We start from the raw sequence: 24,467 nt of genomic DNA, 5'->3' as shown, positions 1-24,467 counted from the left end.
AAATATGTTTAGCTCGTTTACTACAATTCAATATAAGATATTTTGTTGCCCCCCCCCCCCCTCTTTCAAACCACAGCTAGAAATTATATTATGTTAGGATAACCCGTTTTACTTCTAGTCTCTGCACGGATCAAACTCTAAATCAGAAATATTGGGTGGTGGTAATGAAATATATCATTTGTTTGTGGGCCTTAATGTAAGCTTAAACCAAGCTATATTACGGTAATCAAATCAACACTTTGTTGTCATGGGTGAAAATAGAAAGATAATAGCACACAAGTTGAAATATATCACAGAAAAGGTATTATTATATATTTACATACATAATTAAAATATATAACTATGTCATATCTAAACACAAGCTTAACAAATTACATGTCCAATTTCTTGTTGATGATTAAATTAGCAAAGTGACAAGTGGCCATATTGCTTTTTTGGATAAATTTTAAAATTTATTCCCCTATTTTCCTAGAAGCTTGAGAACAGGATAAAAAAATGTCCTGTACCATATCCAGGAATATATCCATGTACAAGTGCATCTAGGTTTTTTCCCAAACTAACCATCTGAAACCCTACCTTTTCTCTGACTAACCATCTGAAACCCTACTTTTGCCCTGACCAACCATCTGAAACCCTACTTTTGACCTGACCAGCTATCCGAAACCCTACTTCTCCTCAACCAGCCATCTGAAACCCTACTTTTTCGCTGACTTTTAACACTCTAAAAGCCTACTTTTACCCTGACTTTTAACACTCTAAAATCCTACTTTTGCCGTTCTAATCAACTGACATGTGTCCAGACTTCGAGAAATTGTACACACTGCCGTTTTCCTACTGTCATGTTTTAGACAACTTGATAGCCGGTGTTCTGCCACCATCTAAATATTAACATTCAAGCATGTACATATATCTCTCTACTGGTGCAATCTCTATTATACTAGATACTTAAGACAGGCAGTGTAGAACCCCTACTGTGTTTAGATTTCAGTTAACTGAAAGAATTTCATTTCCTATCATTTTATTAAAATATTATGAGTTGTTTTGTTATTTGCACGATTGGTCATTTATGAGGATACCATAAACAATATGACTAGACAACTGATTTCAACCAATCATATTTTGCTAGACAAATGATCGCAGCCAATCACATTTTACGAGACAATTCTTGGCAGCCAATCAAATTTTACTACACACATGACGGCAACCAATTACAATTTACTAGACAACTGATTGCAACCAATCACATTTTGCTAGAAAAATGACAGCAGCCACAAGACATTTCTAAAACTTTCTAAGAATTCCGAAATAAGATTGACAAATGTTCAAGTGGACATGCTACAAGGATAGTTTGTTGGACAAAATGTCTGTTGATTTGAAATATCTGATGATTATTGTTAATATGTGGGTAACATAAATAACTCCCTTCTTTGAGCTTCTAAATACAACTCTCATCAATACAGGATTACTTCAGCTGATAATTTATGTAATAAATAAAAGAGATTCAGGTTGGATGATCACATATTAACAATTCACAAACAAACTTCTGCTTCAGATTTAATACTGTTTGGGGCTATTTAATTATTGAGGTTTATACCACAGAAAAAGTACAATGGTGAAAAAATCACAAGATGACAATGCAAAATAGGAGAGGAATGGAATCACAAGGGGAGGAACCTAACCTATGTCTCTGAGAACCACTGTACTAATATATATAAAGCCATTTAAAACACAGATCCTATTTCACTTAATTTTTTCATAGCTCAAATTCGTGCCATGAAAGAATAAAATATAAAAAAACCAAACTAAACTATAGATTTGTATTTTAATAATGTTTAGAATAATGTTACTAAGGGACATGCTCAACTGTAGTTATATGGAAACCTATGTTATTAAAATCCATAATATAGCTGAAATAAATACAATAATATTATTGATCATGTAGAGATAACAGATATATGTTATAAGAAAATTTTAATAAAATCAACAGCCTCATAATATTACACAGATAATCAACAGAGGAAACGTAACATACATGTATGGCTGCTAAATAATACTCTCAATTTGAATATTAAAATACAGGTAGCCCAACGTGATGTTTATATTTTACCTTTGATGTCATTATTTATTCCATTTAAAGACACCAGAAGGTAAACCACCTAAATATAGGGTCAAGAAAATGTAGTTTAATGGCATGTCAGCCCAACTGTGCTATGTATTTTGTGTGCCAAACATATGGTGATCAATTCAAGACAGGCTAAATTATATCTCAAAAACATCTATACAAATTTTAATAGATGTTTTACGAATAAAAATTCAAATTGATGTGACAGCCGATCGTCAATTTCCTTTATCAAATACAAATTAAAATTGATAAAGTGGCTTTATCAGTATTAAACAAACAACTATAATTCTATCAATACAAAAATCTTTATTTATTTTTTATTTTGATATTCATGGAGCTTTTTTAATGTTTTATCTCCAAAACTAAAATAAAATGAAACTATTAAAACCGCTGATCATCATTGCCATTTTTAGGATATTTAATTTTTCACAGGTCAACCAACCCACACTGAAATGTATTCAGATTGATTATATAACATCTATCTAAGAAAACCAAACCAGATGGTAAATATTCTCCTAGCTTGGATTCAAATTAAAAAGAGGCCCATCAGAACATTTTTTACTTGGATTTTTTTTTCTGCTAAGGATGCCCAATGTTGAGAAATTTTCAGTCCATCATATCTTTGTAAATACTGAAAGGAATTGAAGCATTTTTGACTGATATTCCTTTTAGAGATTCATCTTTCACACTATGGGTATCGCTAGATTGTTTATATTGTCTGAAGAAGATGCCGAATATTGGGAAGTTTTCAATCCATCATATCTTTGTAAATACTGAAAGGAATTGAACCATTTTTGACTTTCTCAATATTATCCTTTGTAAGGGATTCAAATAATGATCAGCTTCTTTAATGGTTTAATACATAGATGTCTAGATTGCTATCTAAATAATATTGAAGAAAATACTAGAGAAATTTCTATATCGCTGTCTAAATAAATATCGAAATAAATATTACAGAGATTTCTAGATCACTATCTAACTAAAACATCAAAATAAATAAACAAAAACAAAACAAATCTAGTCATATTCTCCCGAATTCAAAACAGAACAAAAGAAATGTTAGTAAAAGCTTTGTGTGTGACAAATATATTTATTTAACGTCTGTGACATCACAGACAAAAGCCTTTTTTTCCATCGCTAATTTCAAATTAAACGCTAAATATACCACACTTTTAATAGTATACTTTTTTAAACTATTAACGGTTAAATATTTAAAAACAAACTGAAAGGAAATATGTTACAGATTGATCAGTATCGTGTAATTAACATTTACCAATAGTAAGCGTGAAAATTAAAAATCGCTCCTCCTGTACAAATTTATCTGGATTAGCAAATGCAATCCTTGCAAAACTGGGGTTATTCAATACTTATTTTGCAGCCCTTGTATATATTTATTCAATTTCTTATAATACCACAGATGTCATAATGAATGAATTATATTATGTGCTTAAGCATTGAATAACTGTAGTGCATATTGTCGAAATTGTAATTACATTTATTAACAATTGTAATTACATGTACTATCTATCTTAATTACATTTATTAACTATTGTAATTACATATCTTAACAATGGTAATTATATATATATCAACAATGGTAATTATATATATTAATGACAATTATATTATCAATTGTAATTATATATAGTAACAATTGTAATTGCATATATTAACAATTGTAATTATATATCACATATATTAACAACTGCAATTACATATAGTAACAATGGTTATTACATTTAGTAAGAAATATAATTACATGTATATCAGCAATTAATTATAAAAATCATCACTAAAGTATATAATTTGTGGGATATGATTATTTGGAAAGATGAACTGAAGCGGTTGTAGGTCACAAATAAAATCCAAATTACACTTAAATTTTTATATATTTATAAAACAATATGTGGCTTTAAAATATTAAGGGGATGAACTGTAAAAATATTCAGTTTCAAATTAGGACATACAGGTACATATACTCAATAGAAGTAATAATATACAAGTACAATGAATGCATATACTCTAATAAAATTTAAAAAAAAAAAGATGCTCATACAAACAAGTTGTTGAAATATTAGAATAAACATTCTATCAAATTCTTCTTGGTTAACTTTAAACTTATATATTTAATAAATGATTGTATATCCTCAAACACATTTTCACAGTACTGCTGAAATTAAGATATTCAAAAGGTCTCCAACTTACTAGTCGTCTTGACGAGTCAGCTGTGTAGTCTTGTATGTCATTGTTGAAAACTACTACACAAGCAGAGGTATGAGATGAATTTAAGTTGTACATATTGACATAATCTCCTAGGGGATGTTCGATTGTCAGTCCGGAATTTCGAGAATGGACAGAACTGTTATTGAGTGACACTGTCATTCTTGACAACGGAGGTGATGTGAGTAGAATCGTGACGTACCCGGTAATTAATCCTAATGAATATGTTTCAGCTGTCATGTTTGCTTGAGATATTTTCTTACGCAGTCAACACATGCATTGTAGTCGAATCCCCCCTTTCACTCGATTGTCACTATTTCTTTGATTAAGAGAATTCAATTACGGAACGTTCAATTAAGTATCCCCCGTCGTTCATACAACTTCATAGGTAATCTCGAGCTTGAGGTCACTCGAAATTATTTTTACTCCAATGATGATGCATTCACCTATTGTGAGTCCTGTAATTGATTTAAAACTGCCATCAGAACATGGAGTCGCACATTACATTATTGATATTATATACACTTGTCCAAATGTTTAACTCCAAGCCACGAGACATGTTCAAGGGAGAAAATAACTTGTTTAACATCTATTATGTAATAACACACATCAAGTTTTAAACCAGAGAGGTGTATTCTCTTAGGTATTCAGTACTATACACAAGAAAAGATGTATTCTGTTACAGTAGATACTCAGTCTGTTAAATCACAACAGGTATATTCTATCAAATATTCAGGATAACTCTGATGACTATCAAAAACAACCCAGATTTTGGGATCGAAAATATTATCCACACATGAATCATAACATCTGCCCATTTTGTCCGTTTCGGGATATAATGGTGGAGGTTTACGATACCCTTTTTGACCTCCTGTTGATTTGCCAACAAGAACTCGAGACAGGAACATTTTGAGCAGATATTCCGGTTCCTTGGCCTCTGTTGAACTCTCTGAAGCTGCTTCTATGGTAACATTTGGGACTGAGTTGCCACGAGTCGGCATGTGTGGATTGATCACAGGCGTATTAAGATCGTTAAATCCGAGAAGAGGGTTGTTGATAGGGTACGTGGAATGCTGCGGATTCAGATTGACAGGGATGTTTCTGTTGCTGAGCGAGTAGAGACTGTTGGGTGCTGAAGAAAACATGTTGAAGGCAGATGACGTGGAGGCTCCAAGGTATGTTGGGTTTGGAACAGGAACTGAGTTAACCACCGAAATAAAGGAACCTTGGCTATTGTTTGTAGAACCAAACAATAGTTGGTGAGCTGGTGGAGGAGGGTTAAAGTTAGGAGTGTAGGGAATACTAACAAGACTTTGATGAGCAGGCGGAGGATGAAATAGGTTTAATTTTTGTCGAATAGCCTGGAATTTCTTTCGATGATGTCTTACTTGTTTAAAATTGTGGAAATCTGTGTAGTCGTGGGAATAAATTGCATTCTTGGCAAAATATGAACCTGAAATGAGAAAGAATAAATGTGACATACGAGGACAAGGGAAATAACTCTCTGGAAGTAATTATAGGAAATAATTGGAAATCAATAGTCTTTGTCACACTAATGTAAACAATGTATTTCAAGGATATCAAAATATTACAGTGATCTATGAGCATTCACAAGGTAATTATGGATAGATGGCAATATAATGTAGGTTCATATTACAATGTACATGTATGCCTATAAAACAAGAGCTTCTCGTTAGATTTAATCCAATTACCTGATCAAACAAGTTGATGTCTATCTGACAATGCAATATCAGTTCATACAGAACAGAATTCTATTGAATATACTTAGTGTTTATTAACGATGTATCAGGTCCATTGACAAATGTGGGGTGGAAACAAGTGATAATGCAGGTAAAATGTGAAATGAGCAAATGAAAAACCACAAAAACCTCAAAATTTTACGGTCCCATCAAAATATTCTCCAACATTGGGATTTGTTATATATTTAAATTTGTAATAAAACCTGTTATAGAATTACCTTCTCCATAAAGAGAGCCATGTTTACCACATAATCTCCAATCAAAACCTTTCTTTGTGATGGCTTCCACACACTGACCCTGTGTTCCGTGAAATAACGTCTCTTCCTGAACATTCAGACCATCATTTTCATGTATCATTTCTATCCGCTTCCTGAAATATCAAACATATTAGGCTGTACAAAACAAATATTCTGGTTCTCAAGACAATCCTTCCTAAAAATGTAATTTTTTGTTTTCTACTCTTTTATTTTGTCAAAATGAAATGAAATAAAATGAAATGAAATGAAATGAAACGGGGTTTAACATCCTACTGTTCTGTTCTGAACTGAGCTAATGAAGACAGGCATATGCCATTCAGTGTGCTATAAGGGAAATTTTGCCCTGACAGCGGCACTACGGCCTACACTTATATCAAATTCCAACTGTCAAGGGATCTTTTGCGTGCACGCCAAGGTGTACATGGGACCTTGTTTTTTCGTCCCATCCTCCGTCCTGCATCACTGACAAGGAGGAACCACACAGGAAAATCTGGATGAACTTTCTTGGCCATTGCAGGGATCAAACACCAGACCTACAGGTTAGCGAGCCAGCGTCTTACCCACTTGGCCACCACGATCCCTATTTTGTCAAAGGATCACTACTGGGCTAAATGATGGTATATGAAAGACATAAAATATGACAAAAACAGTAGATCTACTCCCAACTACAGATAGGAGATTAATATAGGTTTTCATTTGTCCCGTTTAGTTTTTGGGTTTGTTTTATCCCTGCCGAACCATATTTAATGCTGTAAGTCAACTGATTTACTAATGTTTTAACACAGTTTTTAGCAGTGTTTAAGTTAACCGATTTACTACTGTTTTAATTAAGGCATTGTGTAAGTCAACAAAATTACCACCGCAAGTCAATTGATTACCACTGTAAGTCTATTGAATTAGCACTGTAAATCTATTGAATTACCACTGCAAATCAATTGAATTACCACTGTAAGTCTACTGAATTATCACTGCAAGTCAACAGAATTACCACTGCAAGTCAATTGAATTACCACTGCAAGTCAATTGAATTACCATTGCAAGTCTATTGAATTAGCACTGTAAATCTATTGAATTACCACTGTTAGTCAACAGAATTACCACTGCAAATCAACTGAATTACCACTGTAAGTCAACAGAATTACCACTGCAAGTCAATTGAATTACCACTGTAAGTCTATTGAATTACTACTGTAAGTCAACTGAATTACCACTGAAAGTCAGCTGATTTACACTGTGAAATTTAGAAATTGTTCAAGTCAACTGAATTACCACTGCAAGTTAGCTGTCGACTTATACACAATTAGAAGTGGGAGATGTAGACACATCGAAAAAAACCTTAATGATTTCATTGTTCAAAACAAATGGCAGGACTGAAATTTGTCAACATTGTTCAACACATTTAACACAACAATGCTTAATATATGCCTTTCACTGACATCACATATGGATTTGAAATGGAGAAAAAAAAAGAAAAATATTGAATATTTTTCACTTACAAGTTGTAATACTTCCACAACGTCAAATTCTGTACTCGTGAAATTCTATGTAAACAGAAGCGAACTCCATTCATAGTTTTATAGAATCGAATGGCAACAGTTATAAATTCAATAGAATCATTGTCCAAAACAACTATCTTCAATGTCTACAAAAAAAAAGATAAAAAGATAAAACATTACTTTGAAATTTATACAATCCTTTCTTTGTCAAGGATTAGTCAACTGATTTGTCAAAAGTTAGAATATAAGACAGAGGGAGAGAGAGAGAGAGAGAGAGAGAGAGAGAGAGAGAAATGGGGTTTAACTTCCACTCAACACTAGCATTGCTGCCCCCTTCCCCCGAAGTCACTTTGATGTCTGTGCTATCCATATAATGGATGAATATGAGATAGAGAGAGAGAGAGTGAGAGAGAGAGAGAAATAGGGTTTAACTTCCACTCAACACTAGCATTGCTTCCCCCTTCCCCCCAAGTCACTTTGATGTCTGTGCTATCCATAAAATAGATGAATGAGAGAGAAAGAAATGGGGTTTAACTTTCACTCAACACAAACCAAGTATATTTTAATTTTATATCAATAATTAGTTTGTGTGTAGGGTCTTTAGGCTGAGAATTGAAACCATGCCGTTTGACTCGATGACAGACCTTAATGACTAAAGCACATGTCTTAAACCATTTCCCCCCACCCCCCTTACTTAGTTCTTCTGAACATCTTAACATCTTGAATAATAGACTTACAGATCTTTCATCAATGGGAGACCACTCTGGAGGTATGTCCTGATGGTCGTCTTTCTGTCTATCTTCAGTATTATCATCACATTTCTCTGCTTCCCTTTTTTCTAATATATCTACAACCATCTCTGGTAATGTTTTCTTTAATTCATCTAGAAGAATACATTATAACATACATACAGGAGTAGACTCAATTTTTGCACGTAGGGGTCTTGAGCATTGGAAGTTAACCAAAGGACCCGAGAAAAACCCTACTAGTTGTTAAGCACAAATGTGACATCAAAACCATACCAGTTGAATCAGTGACAGACCTTAGACCATTTGGCCAACCAAAAAAATACACGTGACCATCTAATACCTCTGATGTCATCTGCATGTTTACAAGTGCTTATAACTTTTCAAACCCGATCAACAGCAGTTGGTTTGATTAGGCAGATTTAATCAAAATAAAATAAAAATTCAGAAATTTTTTTTAATTTGCCTTATATACTGGGTCATATACATTACCATACTTCATAACTTGTGTTGCACATTATTCTGTTTTGCATATGGTGTATTGTACATAAACCAACATACAATGAAAACTCAACATGTACCATAACAACAATTTTGGGACTAACATATGGTTTAATTCTATTTCAATAATTCGCTTGCGCGTAGGGATCTTTAGCAGTGGGAGGAACCGGAGGACCCGGAGAAAACCCACGAGGTTGGACAGGCCACCCTACTCCTTGTCACATACAACCGGGGATTCGAAATCATGCCAGCTGACTCAATGACAGGCCTTATGATACAGCACGCACATGCTAACCATTCGGCCATCCAACCCCTCCAACAATAAATAAAACACTTACCAATACTGTAAACACCCCTACAACTTTCTTCCAAACAAAACAAATATTTGAACTAAAAAATAACAAACCAAATGTATTATTCATAACAAATCAACAATCATTTAATCAAACCTGCTGATCTTCTTTTGTGAGATTTTCAATCTCTTGTAAACTACAATATTGTGAAAATTGAATCTTTAAATCGTGTCCAAAATCTACCGTTGATGTTGTGACTTTGTTTTCTAACTTAAATGTTTTGATTTTGTTTTCTTGCTTAAATGTCAAATAATCAATAGCAATGAAATAATAAATGGTGATTAATTAATTATTATGCTAATCAATGTTCTTTATACTAAGGCTGGAAAATGGCATCTGTGACAAACATTGGTGGACCTAAATACAGTTACATTTGTCTATTTTCTGCAAGATACGCCAACATTTGCCATAGATGGACGAAGACAGTGGTAATCAATAGGATTCATCCTCCCATTGTTCCAAGGCTTCCCATCAAGTTTGAAAAATATCTGTTAAAAACTTAAGCCTCTGTGTAGTGATTGTAAGGATTTCAGAAAAGAGGGGTAACTCTGGAATGGAAGGTCATTCAATGCTGAATAACAAGTCATGTTTCGTCTTCTCATGAACCCAATGTGTCACACCAAATTAGAACAATAGGTCGTGCAACGCATGTTTGAATTTATAGTTAGAGATCCAGGTGAAAAAGTTAACTAAAAAAAATGAAAGCTCAATTTTCCATTAAGATTTGGGACTGGATAATCCTTGCATGATGAGGGGGCCTTGTTAACTTGACATAAGAATTCTGTACTATTCTAGTAACGGTAAATATATTTCTAGATAATTTGCATACATTATCAAACAGGACTGGCATGCAAACGAGAAAACACAAAAAGCGAGAAAACACAAAAAGATCTTGTAGTACTCACCGTTTTTTCAAGTAAAACTTGTTTGGTATGTTCCTGGATACAAACTTCACAAAACACATGGCCATTAGAACAGCATGAAACCTTAATCAAACTAGTTTTCGTACATTTAACACAGATTATTTCTGATTGGTTGCTCTTATTTGTCAAAATGTTTGTTTCCATAGGAACAGAAGAGCCATAGTCTATCGATTGAGACATATTGATTGTGTATTTATAGCGTTTTCGTGGTGGCAAATTGTCTTGTGAAAGATCTGTGGTTCGTGAAAGACTTGGCTTTGGCGTTGATGTTGAATTAGAATTTGGTAGATACATGTCAAACAATGAGGATAAAAATCTGTCGTCATTATTCGAAACTGTTCCCTGATTGGTGTTGCATGCAGATGCAGCTGTATTTGTGGTTGATGAACAGGAAGCACCACTCTGATCTGCAGACTTGAGAACATTGTTTGGAGTTACCTGCACTTGATTTAAAAGATTTGCACTACTTGTTGAGGTTTGCATGCACATATTTGAATTAAACTGATTATCAGGCCCGATGCGTGAACATTTCAAATCGGAATTATAGTTTAATGGCGTTTGATTTGGAATATTTGCATAGTTTGTTGATATTCCGAGTGTTGGTCCCGTTTTAGGGGTTTCATGTGTACGTAAAGGATTAGCAGATGTACACAATTTGGGATCTTGATTGTCTGTTTCTGCTAACAGACGCACGTATTGCTCAATTTGTTGAAAAGCTTCATCTTTTGTGTCCGTATGAAGGGTAGAAGAGGGTTGAGTAGCTGCTGAGTTACTGGTTATTAAGAGTGAATCAACGAGGACGTCATTATTGTTATTTAATGTACACGATCTCATAGTAGTTACATAGGTTTGATTTGGGAATAAATCAGTTGTAGCACCATTCACTGAAAGACTATTTGCGTCTGCTTGAGCTGAGGTATTCACTGTTGCATCAAGCGTCTGATTGGCTAGATTTGTTGACGAGTTGGCTTGATGTTCGACTGATCTGTCGTTTTCATCCTTATTAGCATCTAAGTCCATTTGTGCATCTGCTGTCACCGTAGAGACATGGTCTTGACTTGTGCCTGCTGCAGAAGCATTGCTGCTATCTGTAACTCCTTGGCTATCTGGAGCTTTATTCAGGTGATCAGTGCCTGGAGGGCTAGAAGTATAACCTGCGGCACGTAACAGCTGATCAATTCCGTTACCAAAGACGTCTTCCAGATTAGTCTCGAGGTCCACGTTCTGTTTGCTGACAGACACAGAGGGTGTGGAGGTAGAATCATTATCATCATCGTCGTCATCTATATTACAAGTTGAATCACACAGCACTGTCTGTACACAATCTACAAAATAAAACAATTCAATCATTTTACAAATGTCAGTACTAGAAAATGTATCATGACACTGAAACCAAGAGTAGTTAAGTTTAGGAGAGGCATAGCGATTTTTTACGCTTGGTTTCTGCATCGTATCTCGACTTTGCTATCTTTAAGCCACTAACTGTCATTTGAGAGTAGTCGTTCGGATAGTACGAATAACTGAGGTCCTGTGTACACATTGGTGTGAATGTAAAGGATCCCTTGGCAGTTGGCTGCTGTCCGGGCAAAATTTCTCTCACAGCACACTGTATGGCATATGCCGGACTTCATTAGCCCAGTCAGAGCAGAACAGTAGGACGTTAAACCCCATTTCATTTTATTTGAGATATTTGCAGTATTGTGAAAGTTCAATCTCTAGGAGGATTATCAAACTTAATAAAGATTTATTTTGAAGAATGAAAGGGCAGTACCCTTACAGATACATTCCCATGAAAGTATTTATAGTATATTTGGCATATATGGAAAGTAGAGACAGTCAATTTTATTAGAAAAATACTGGATTCCCTGATAAAAAGCATTGGGGTGCTCACAGGACAAAAATGATTGAGTGACGTAAGGAAATGAAATGAAATGAGGTTTAACGTCCTACTGTTTTGCTCCAACTGGGCTAATGAAGACAGGGAGTGAAGTAAGGACTGCTTCTTATGTGTTGATCTAATCCAAGAATTTACTTTGGCTTTGGTATTTATGGTAAATACAATATATTTACCATATTGTAAAATGCTTGGAGAGGTATTTGAATCAAACTTTTGATAGATGAATTAATTTAAATATGTTTTTAGTCTAAATATATCATCAAATCACACTGTTTGTAAGCAGGAAGACATCTTTAAAATATTTGAGTTCAAGTTTTCATGAATAAGACCACCGGCATCTTAAGCATGATGTACAGGAGACAACTAGTTGCCAGCAACTGGGAGCAACTGAGTGGATACGATAAGTTTCCGATTTGTGTCAATGTCGATGTATGTGCGCTTGCAAATACACAAATCGACTTCAAACGCTCAATTTGTGTTAATTCAAGTAGCTGTGTCGATGTACGCCATTCTTTATTTCAAAATCAATACTAACCAGAAGGTTCTGCTTTAGATGGAGTATCTGTCAGTTTATTGATGGCGAGCGTAGCAGAAACAAAGATGACATCATTATCAACAACAGGTGGTTCTTCTTTAATAACAATAACATCATCGCCATCATCTGATTCATCTAAAAATACAATAATACCAATAAAATACGATAACAGGGGTTCACCAGGAATCTGAACAATGGGGGGTTCCAAGGTGGGGACAACTTCAAGTTTGGTTGAGGTCTGATGGTTTACCTTCCAATTTCATAAATTATAAAGCTCTGAGACAACTGCTCTATTTAACAGTATAGTCCCTCTGGACACATGCCTGTATTAACATCCAATTCATCTAAGAATACAATATTACAAACAATACAATAACAATGTCGACACCATTGTCGATAACTTCAATCTAAAATACATGAGCATTGATACACATGAATGACTGCAGCTAATTTCCTTAAATTAATGCGAGATAACTGTTAATTCATTTACTAAAAATAGTCGTAATGGACGGAAATAAAGACATATGATATTGAATAATCAAGCATAGAGATAAGCTTGTTATAAATAAGCAAGGGAAATCAATTATGTACTAAAAATACTTTTATGAACAAAAATAAAGACAAGATATTGAATAATCAAGCAAAGAGATAAGCATTTCACCTATTTCTAACTGAAATATTACAGGTACATGTACATGTAGTAATGGTATCTTTACATTTGAAATAAAAAAAGAATTTGAGATGATCATTACTTTTAAAATTTGTTTTTAGATTTTCACGTATTTAGAATATTGTCTGAAAAGGATGGCTGAAGTGCCTGAAGACTGCACCACACAAAAACAACAACCATGAGACTAATCTACGGACTAGACACCATATAAATAACAAAACCATAACATCAACAGAGATAAACTTAGCAATGAATACAAGAAAGATGCAATAGAAATGGTGTGACCAGTCTTGACAGTGGTTGTCTACTGAACATCGTTTCTAGATGGCAATGGTCTAACTAGGAGGTTGGAATTAAATTTAAGCTTCCGATCATCAGTTTACTTTTTGCACATTTTAATCCCAGCTAAAATGTTCCCAAATTGATTTTTCAACATTTAATCAAGAACAAAAAACCCAAAAAGGAATATGAGATAATCTCAGGACGTGGATTCAATAGGGTTATCGACTTTTATTGTCTGCATAAAATAACAAATGTCAAAACCAGCAGTTGCCAGGCAAGATATGGCCACATTTTGCAAGAGATGGATAGAGAACAAGCTATAAAAAAAGCTATTTTTCGTATAATCAGGAGCCATGATCCAGGAAGTTATAGTCTGCAATGTGCAAATATCGAAATGAACTGCGATATTTGGGACATAAAGATACATTATAAGTTTCATCAAAATTGGATAAAAATTGTGACTTCTAGAGAGTCCACAACCTTGGTAAAACTTTACAATATTTGCGTACAAGAGGCGGCCATTTTGTCCGGCAGTTTTGGTCCGATTTTCACGAAATTCGAACTCATCCATCATTATGGCTTAACGGTGATGTATTCAAACGTTTCTTTAAATCCGATAAAAATTGTGACGTCAAGCTAAAAACATGATTTTTCATACAATCAAGGGCCATAATTCAGGAAGTTACAATCAGATATGAAAATGTGGGCATATAAAAAAACTCAATTTATATCTTTGTAAATACTAACAGGTCTAAACCATTTTTGGATTGATATTTGTTTCCAAGATTCAACTTATAAAGGATTAACAACACCTCAAATGATGATCAGCTTATTTAATGTAATATATAGTGTAATGTAATAATAATAGAGAGTTCTCATATTACGCACAGATCCATTAAAGTTAATGCTCAAGGCACATTTAGCTCTCTGCTGATCACAAGATAAAAACACAGCTAATGTTAACAACTAATAAGCAGTCGAAAAAAGAAGAGTCTTTTAATTGCTTCTTGAAACAGCTAAGCGATTGTGAATGAACAATTTAGTTTACAAAGATAGTGGAGAGCTAAATAGGAACAACCACTACAGCACAGAAAGCAATAACTGACATACTATGTACATTTAAAATACAGATTTGACATCACCCTTTGATGTTATAATGGTATGGGCAACTTGCCAATCACACATTATTTATACTAGTGAAATATTGGACTCGCATGACGTATTTCATTGTATAAACATGTGTGGAGTGTCTATATTTTAAGTAGTTTAATGGTCTCTAGCTTAAGACATTGTGCAATAAAAGTAGGGATATTGAAATGCAAATACCTATGCAGGTTGTTATATGATAAATGGCCATGGACACTTGACATGCTTTGAGAGTTTGTTCACAGATAAAGAACTTATCGCCCCAACAGAACCACTGAGCTACACATGCGACACGCAATAGCACCATACACGTGGGAGGGGTCTATTGTCAAATTTGACACTTCAAGGAAGGGTTGATGAAAACTGCCGCATGCTGGTTTATCTATCCATGTTTGCTTTCCTATCAGTTCTTGCATAAGATTTACCGTTTAGCGTATCTTTGCTTTAGTGTGTTATGTTTAATTTGATCGGGAGATGTGTTAGTCGACGTCAACCGACAACACTGAAGAATTGGCCGTGGCACTGCAAGAGGAGTGGGTCAGATTGCCCCAAATCGTGCTTGGAGGGTTGGTTAAGTGCATGCCACGACGAATTGCTGAATGTCTGAGGATTGGTAGAGCAATTACTCATTATTAAGACAAAAATCAAAACATCCATTTTCACTTTTGACGGTATATGAACTGTTTATGTTCATGTGTAGGCAATTGGCTTGTTATTAACATACACTGGTTATCTCTAATAAAAACAGCAGTGCATTTCCACAGTTTTGTATTGTTTCTGAATATCCCCTACTTTTTTTGAAGAGTATATTAGTTAATGTTTGGCTCTCAACCATTAAACAACACTTAGTACACTGGAAGTAGATTGTGCACAAACTATAACGACCAAGACAGAGCTTTCTCCAAAGCTTATCAAATTACAAATACCATGTGAAAGTCTGGTTGTTCTAATGGATTGGATATCTACTAAGCTTGTCATTATAGTCAACTCCTAATTACTCAGTTTAGACCAAGACAGACCTCGAAAGCTCATCAAATATCATGTGAATGTATATGGTTGTTTGAACAGATTGGATATTTATTAAGCTTGTCATTATAGTCAACCCCCCAACTACTCCAGTCATGTGAGCACACAGCTTAGATTACATCCAACACATTCTAATTATTATTGAAATAATAGGTACTGTGTAAACTAATAATAAGTTTAGGTGAAAAACAGCAGTGGTGCTACATGTACTTCTCACTTTATCTGATGAATAATTTTATGTTGTTCTACGATTTATCCAAATCCACCATTATTTCAATTAAAAAGACAATAATTTATATCGATATTTGATAATATACTGTTCAGAATGCCAAATTGTCAACTCTAATTTACAATCACATTTTTGTGTCAATATGCGCCACAAAATGTGATTTCCAAGCAAGTTTGGAAGCTGTAACACCAAATCCACCAACATTTCAACTCATAAGAATAATTTATATCAGTACTAGATAATATACCGTTCTTTATGCTAAATTGTCATTTAAAATTCAAAATCGTAGCATTTTGTGTCAAAAATGCCCATCAAAATGCAATTTCCAAGCAAGTTTGGAAGGTGTAACCAAGGGACAAAACTAGTGTTTTGCGCAAAATCAGTTGCTTGGAAATTGCATTTTGATGGACATTTTTTAAACAAAAACATTACGATTTTAAATAAAATTGCCAATTTGGCATAAAGAACAATATATTATCAAATATAGATATAAATTGTTATAATATTAGCTGAAATAATCATGGATTTGTGTGGAGTAGGGTAGATTTGGGTGGATGTGGGTAAATCGGGCTACCGCCTAATTGTTAGGAATGGACAAGAAACCCAGGTCCTGTGTACACATTGGGAAGCACGTAAAAGAACCCTTGGCAGTTTGAATTCAAAATAAAAGTAGGCGGTAGTGCTGTTGTATTGCACACTGTATTGCGTATGCCGGTCTTCCTTAGCACAATTGGTGCAGGAGAGAAGGACATTAATTAAATCCCATTTCATTTCATGTACATGTATGTTCTTTGTTATTCTGTTTTATTCTGTAAATGCAGTTGAATCTTGTATTATAGTGTACATGTATATAGAGCTTAATCATGTGGCAGTTGTTCATGATTGAAGTGTTTAGTAACAATAATACATGTACACTTTTTTTCAAGACATTTAAATAAAATCAACATTTATAACTCTGGGCTAATGAACAATAATTATTAACTTCATATATAATTTAGATAAAACCTTCAATGTACATGTAACATAATTAATGCCTTAAATGTCAATGGAATATGTCTTTTAAGTTGTAATTACCTACATGTATGACTACAGGCTGAATAAACTGAATAACACATTGATCAATATTTCTTAATAAAGCACAATCTAGTTTATGGAATTCAAACAGAGGGAGAAATGGGGTTTAACATCCACTCGATACAAACCTGTTTATTTCAGGACCCAGAGAAAACCCATGAGGTTGGACAGGCGACCATACTCCTTGTTAAGTACAAGTGTGGGATCAAAACCATGACATTTGACTCAATGACAGACCTTATGATCTAAAGCCCCCCCCACCCCTCTTACACAGAACAACCTTTTTACAGACATTAAAGAATTCACCATATGCCATGAAACCTACCACAAATCGTGTTTAAAATAAATTGTCATATGACTTGTCATATAAAATACTGCATTAAGGAAAAGGGAATTTTTTGACCAAAGCTGTTGTGGTAACCATATGGCTTGTAAAAATACATTAAACATAGAAGGTTGTTCAGTACATTTTAATATCAGATAATTCAATAAATGTAAATAGTTTCTTTACAAAGGTTGTATAACTGAAATTACACGTCATTATGAAATAAATGTATTTTTGGATATATCCAAGGGGTATTACATGTACATGAATGTAAGAGCTAAATCTGCATACTGCGGGTCTTTTTTCTTCATATAAATGTTGTATAAATTATTATTTAGACATTTATTCACACGACCAGCCCATAATCAACTTTCTAAACTATTGGATGGCTGAGATATTCAGTGGATTAGACAATGTCTGCCATGCCTTTGTTCAATACTATTTCTCTATCTCTTTATACTGAACTCATAAAGTAATGGTAATTAATTACTTTCAAAGTTATGTGTAATGGTGATTAATTACTCCACTAAATATGAGAAGTGATATTACATTTAACAAGCCGTTGCCATGCAAGATATGCCCATATTTTGCAAGAGGTGTCCAATCTGTTTCACAGAGATCATCTAATATCTCTGTAACAGATGACTGTTTCGACAGGCGGCGTCAATCATTGGCTCAATAGCGCATGCATTGTTTACATAAGACGTTACTGATTCGGGCTAAATGGTGAACTTTACTTATTTTAATACCCATTTACACTAAATAGGAAATAATTTTTAACTACAAATAATTCAAACGTCTTTATTTATTTTTCTAATAAATGAAAAAAATGTTTTAAAATTTAATTTGACGGAAGAAAAAAGTTAATATTTGGGACTCATTAAGTCGCATCGATGTCATCCTTATCAGTGATTGTAGCGGCCTAGCGAAAATTCACTGCTGATCAGTGTGCTCTTACTCATGACCGGGAAAGTGTCTCTGGAATGGAAGATAACAGTGCATTGAATATTGATAGGGTTCATTCTTTCACGAGCCAATTAATGCTTCACAAAAAATTTGAAATAAATCTGTTAAAAACTATTCAGACGGTTTTTGACTAAAGGGAGTAACTCTGGAACAGAAGGTTTCAGAATGCTGAATATCAATAGGATTCATCCTCGCATTAACCAAATGCTTCTCACTAAATTTGAAAAACATCTGCAAAAAACAGTGGCTTCTGGCATTCACAAAGTTTTCAGCTAAGAGAAGCATGCATAACTCTTGAGCAAAAGGTTGAGGAATTTCCATTATCAATAGTGTTTGTACTTTCATGACCCAAGTGCTTCAAGCCAAATTTGGAAAAGATCTGTTAAAAACTATAGCCTCTATTATGTTCAGGTTTTCAGAAAAAGGGGCATGTCTCTGGATTGGAAGATCTGACTCACACCAAACTCAAACTGAAAGCTTTTAATCCTCAGACAAAAACTGTGAACTCTGGAGGGTCCACAAACATTTACTTGGTTTCAGGGCTGTATGTAGGATTTTAAAAGTGGGGGTGCTGCAGAGTGGTTGGGCGCCATAGCCTCCTAGTATGTGATATAAGAAAGTTTCGATCAGGGCAAACAAACCCATTGGCGTGTGGGCACCCTTAAAACTGATCGACTGATCAGTGCCTTAAGAGCATCACTGTGTGATCATAATCAAGTGTATTATTTTATAATTGAAAGATTGTCAAATAATTTTTGTTTTTTTGGATGGGGTGGGGGCGCAATTTCTCCAGGCGCTTTATTTTTCTGGGGGTGCAATGTACCCCCTTCACCTCCGCTAAATACGGCCCTGCTTGGTTTTAGCCATTTGTTACTATACATATCAGTGGCAGATTTACATGGGACATAAAAAGAGTATGCCCTACAAAAATACAGTGTCATAGATCAGCTTTTATGTGAAATGTATTTATTAGCACATCGTAGACTTCATATTTGCATATCATATAAAGTTTATGATAAGGATTTGAAAATAATTTTCTTGTGCTTTAAAGATACATTCCCGGGTATAAAATGGGTGATTTGATGATATATTTGGAATAAAAACATATTCAAACTAATTAATTTATCATAATTTTGCTTCTCAAAACATTGCAATTGTCAGGGAATACCCAGCTATAAAAACTCAAAAGAGGTCATGTTTGTGTCATGTGACACAACGAGTGCGATGTCGGAGGAGAATTCATTGCATACAAAAGACGATGTTGCTTTTATCGCTATTTATTACAAATATCGAAGCCTAATTAAAATCTTGGATTATCCACTGCCTGCATCTTTTTCCGTGATTTTTATCTCAGAAAGTGTTGTACGTCTAAGTCCTCATAAAGTTTATCAACATGTACATCAAGCGCTCAATCTCTGCATGCAACCTTCGACGTCACGTGTGCAGACACTCCTAATTGTCGGGCTGTCGATTAGGGAAACCCGTACATTTTTGTCCCGTATGCGCTCCATGATTGTTTTTCAGGGAATCCAGTATTTTTCTAGTAAGATTGGATATTTCTACTTTCCATACACTTGTATATACCAAAATTGCCATAAGCACCCAATAAATACTGTTCTCTGGGAACATAGGTTTAACTTTATTGTTACCATCCATGTTATATGATTCATAAATATTTAGTTGCCCTGTGTTAATAGATGCATTTTGAATGAGTATAATAATTATGAACTGAAAAGGTGTGATTCGCCCCTATTTAATGGGGAATCAGATAACAACCTTAAGTGTATTAATAACTATACAATTACAGGAGAGATATGATGACATATTTTAGTGGGTGGGTGTTAATATTTATATCCTGGTTTAACTTTACAATCTGTCCACAACTTAAGATTACCAGTATCATAGTATAGAGAACATCAATTAATTTAGATCAGAGAGAGAGAGAGAAATGGGTTTAATGTCCACATGACACAGACTAGGGCATTTCGGGACTAACATATGGTTTAATTTTATTTCAATAATTCTCTTGTGCGTAGGGGTCTTTAGCAGTGGGAGGAAACTGGAGGACCCGGAGAAAACCCATGAGGTTGGACAGGCAACCCTACTCCTTGTCACCAGTTGACTCAATGACAGGCCTAATGATACAGCAATTTAGATCGGGGGGGGGGGGGAAGAGAGAGAGAAAGAGAAAGAGAGAGAGAGAGAGAGTTTAACATTTACTCAAACCAGGTCATTTTCTAACAGAGTAGGCTTGGAATAGTCTGTCAGGCTACATTTAAAACACAATTCAATTTTTTTCAAATTAGGATTCTTATTTCACAATTAGCGTGTTTCCAGACGCATCTGTTGCCAACAGATAGCGTAAATAAAATGCTATCTAGATTCCAGCCTGGTTTTCCAACCATAAAAAGTTAATCATTGAACCTGAACTGTAGTTGCCTAAATTAATTGGTCACAACCAACAAAGTCAAAGTAGAAGAATACCTCAATCTTAGACGATCCCATCCCACAATTACTACAGTTTCAGGACTAACATATGGTACAATTTTATGTCAATACAAGCATGTAGGAATCTTAAACTGTGGGAGAAAACCAAAGGGGAATAGTGTTAGCCCGATATATCGTGATTCACTTTCTCACGATATGCGTATTGAATCGCGAGATGCTGAATCGATTCATCACCATTTTTTTTTGTCACTTCAGTAACTAACCTGTCACACCTAATTACCCATGCATCTTCCAGACATGTAGGTACACAAACACTCTTAAATTGTTTTGGTCCTTATTTTGTGATATAAAACAGTTTTATTTCTTTGAGGTCGGCAGGAATAAAAATATCAATTATTCATTTATCCTGTAGTTTTCTTAGTAAATATTGACCTGGTTATGAATCGGGATACGAATTGTATTGTAGCACCTGTTGGCTGAGAAAGTTCATTGTGTTTTTCCGGCTTGGTTTCCACTTGTTAGTGATACAGGATGGAGGGTCTGACAAGGACAGATGTCTGGTTGTTCGTATTGAATGAAAAACTGAGATCGTGTACACACTTGCGTGCACTTAAAAGATCCGTTAGCAGATGGAATTCGGTATAAGAGTAGTGTAGGACATGGCACCTCTGTCTGGACAAAATGTCCCTCATAGCAAACTGTATGGTGTATGCCCATCTTTATTAGCCCAGTCGAAGCAGGACAGTAGGACGTTAAACCCCCATTTGATTTCATTCTATAGCACCCGAATCGCAATACATATTGTATCGTGACTGCTGTGGCAATACCCAGCACTAGCGGGTAACAGAGAAGACTGACAAGGAATAGGCAGGAGGTCAGGTACCGTATAAAAAACGATTGGTGGATAGATTCTGTAATCATGGTTTTACTTTAAATCTTAAACATACATTATGGAAGAGCTAAATCTGCCTATTGCAGGTCTTTCTTTAGGCCTTAAACATTATAAATCAGACATTTATTAAAACGACAAGACCATTTGAATACGTTTTGTCGTGGATGAAATAAATGTAAAAATGGATAATCAAGACTTTGTTTATTATCGTAACAGTAGTATTGACGATTGAGGCTAGCTTAAAATCACTAATATCTAGGTTAAAAGTGAAGCAATTTGACTGAAACGACAAGACCATTTGATTACGTTTTGTGGTGGATGAAATAAACGTAAAAATGGATAATCAAGACTTTGTTTATTATCGTAACGGTAGTATTGACGATTGAGGCTAGCTTAAAATCACTAATATCTAGGTTAAAAGTGAAGCAATTTGACTGAAACTTTCAGCATATTCTCTTTTCATAATCTATTTTTTAACTTTTTAAGCAAGAACGGTCAGCTCTTTATCTAATCTTACCTAATGCCCCTCAACACCTGCCTTATCTATTGATTTAAAAATTTTCAATGAAGAGAGATTGTCACCCCTCAATATAAATCAACACAAAATTCATAATGGGAAAATGTTTTTAGTTTTTTTTTTCCTCAAATTTTATTCTCATGGTTATTTCTAAATCAGCGCACTGAACAAAAAACAAACAAAAAAGAAAATTCCTTATCACGTCATTACTGATCTTTTAGACAGAGCCCTGATGGCTCAGAAAGACAGAAATTGGCTCGCTAACCCGGATGTCCTGTCTTCGATCACTGCGTTGGCCGAGAAAGTTCATCAAGATTTTCCAGCTTGTCAGTGGCGCAGGACAGAGGGCCTGGCAAGAGACAATGTATAGTTGTTCTGATTAGATGAAAGATAGGTTGCCAGGCAATGAAACATACGTCCACAGCAGCTACCGGTATATCGTCCTGGCAGTCAAAAAGAGTTGTCACATATTTTTACTTTTTTCGGTAATGAAACATTTATAATACATTAAAATCTGATTAAGAGTAACCACTCATTAAGTAATTATCAGAAAACCATTAGTAGAATTTGTTTGGTTTTTATAAAGTCCTGCCCCATGGATTTAGCTGTTCAAGTCATAAAGATTCTTGAAAATCAATATACTTGTTTGTCTCAGGATCTTAAACACTGTTATAAATTTAAAGTCAATCGGATATTAACTTTAGCCTCTAGAGTGTCCACAAGATTTTTCAAAGTGATCAAGGGCCATAACTCTGGCAAAAATTATCGGAAATTGCTGAAAATCACTAGGCTTCTTTGTCTCTGGCAAAAATTATCAGAAATCAGTGACAATCAATAGGCTTCTTCGTCTCATGACCGTAAACACTGTGTATCAATTTAAAGCCAATCGGATATTAACTTTAGCCTCTAGCGTCCACAAGATTTTTCAAGGGCCATAACTCTGGCAGTAATTATCGGAAATCGCTGAAAATCAATAGGCTTCTTCGTCTCATGACCTTAAACAATGTGTATACATTTAAAGTAAATCGGATATTAACTTTAGCCTCTAGAGCGTCCACAAGATTTTTCAAAGTGATCAAGGGCCATAACTCTGGCAGTAATTATCGGTAATCACTGAAAATCAATAGGCTTCTTTGTCTCATGACCTTAAACACTGTGTATAAATTTAAAGTTAATCTAATATTAACTTTGACCTGTAGAGCGTCCACAAGATTTTTTGATGTGATCAAGGGCCATAACAGTAAGCCATAACTCCGACAGTATTTAACGAAAATCGCTGAAAATCAATAGCCTTTTTCGTCTCATGACCCTTAACACTGTGTATAAATTTAAAGTCAATCGGATATTAACTTTAGGCTATAGAGCGTCCACAAGCAATTTTGGACGCCGGACTGACGGACGGACGAGGGCGACAACAATATACGAGCACATTTCAATGTGGGCGTATAAAAACCGAGGTTCCTTGGCAGTTGGAACATGATATAAGAGTAGGGCTTAGCGCTGCTGTCCAGGCACAGCACACTGTACTATAGGCCTGTCTTCATTAGCCCAGTATAAGCAGAACAGTAAGATGTTAAACCCCATTTCATTTCCTTTCATTTGGATCTTTTAGAAGGCTAGTGTGTTGCTCTAATAAAACAGGACAATGTTTATTGTGTTTGAGAGACAATAATCGCCCATGTGTGACATAGACTTGGTATTTGATTTATCAGACTGATATTGACAACAAAAATATAGCTTTTACTTTTCACAACATGATATACCCCATTTATTTGGTATTCACCATCTGTTACTTTGACGGCCAATTTCCACAAGATAAAATAAAATATATAATTTATTTATAGTCCATTGTTCTCTTATATCTCCCTTATCTTCAATAAACCATTTTGACTATATTCCGCTGTGGGCAATATTGTACAATATTCTGTCATGAGAACGATGACATGTAATGCACAGCTATCTTCAACGATGCAGACATTATGAGTTGTTATTGTCCTAAATATAATACTTCAAAATGTGATACTTTCAATATTTTCGAACATGGCTGGCAGAATTTTACAATAATTAACTCTCTGTCGATAA

At 34.7% G+C, this 24,467-nt stretch overlaps 1 protein-coding gene across 1 annotated transcript in view; it reads right to left on the bottom strand.

The window, feature by feature from the left end:
* Positions 1-3,895: 3,895 nt before the first annotated feature.
* Positions 3,896-24,467, bottom strand: part of LOC126824438 (uncharacterized) — a 31,764-nt gene continuing 11,192 nt past the window's right edge. The window contains exons 2-8 of the mRNA XM_050553665.2: positions 12,811-12,945; positions 10,361-11,703; positions 9,441-9,492; positions 8,593-8,738; positions 7,856-8,001; positions 6,321-6,472; positions 3,896-5,795 (exon numbers count right to left, since the gene is read on the bottom strand). Of these exons, the coding sequence (XP_050409622.1) occupies positions 5,035-5,795; positions 6,321-6,472; positions 7,856-8,001; positions 8,593-8,738; positions 9,441-9,492; positions 10,361-11,703; positions 12,811-12,945 (2,735 nt within the window). The 3' untranslated portion in view covers positions 3,896-5,034. The remainder of the gene's footprint in view (positions 5,796-6,320; positions 6,473-7,855; positions 8,002-8,592; positions 8,739-9,440; positions 9,493-10,360; positions 11,704-12,810; positions 12,946-24,467) is intronic.

The sequence above is a fragment of the Patella vulgata genome, chromosome 6 (assembly GCF_932274485.2).
Source record: "Patella vulgata chromosome 6, xgPatVulg1.2, whole genome shotgun sequence".
NCBI classification, from domain to species: domain Eukaryota; kingdom Metazoa; phylum Mollusca; class Gastropoda; family Patellidae; genus Patella; species Patella vulgata.
The sequence above is the reverse complement of the archived record's forward strand: the minus strand, read 5'-3'. Positions and strand labels throughout refer to the sequence as shown.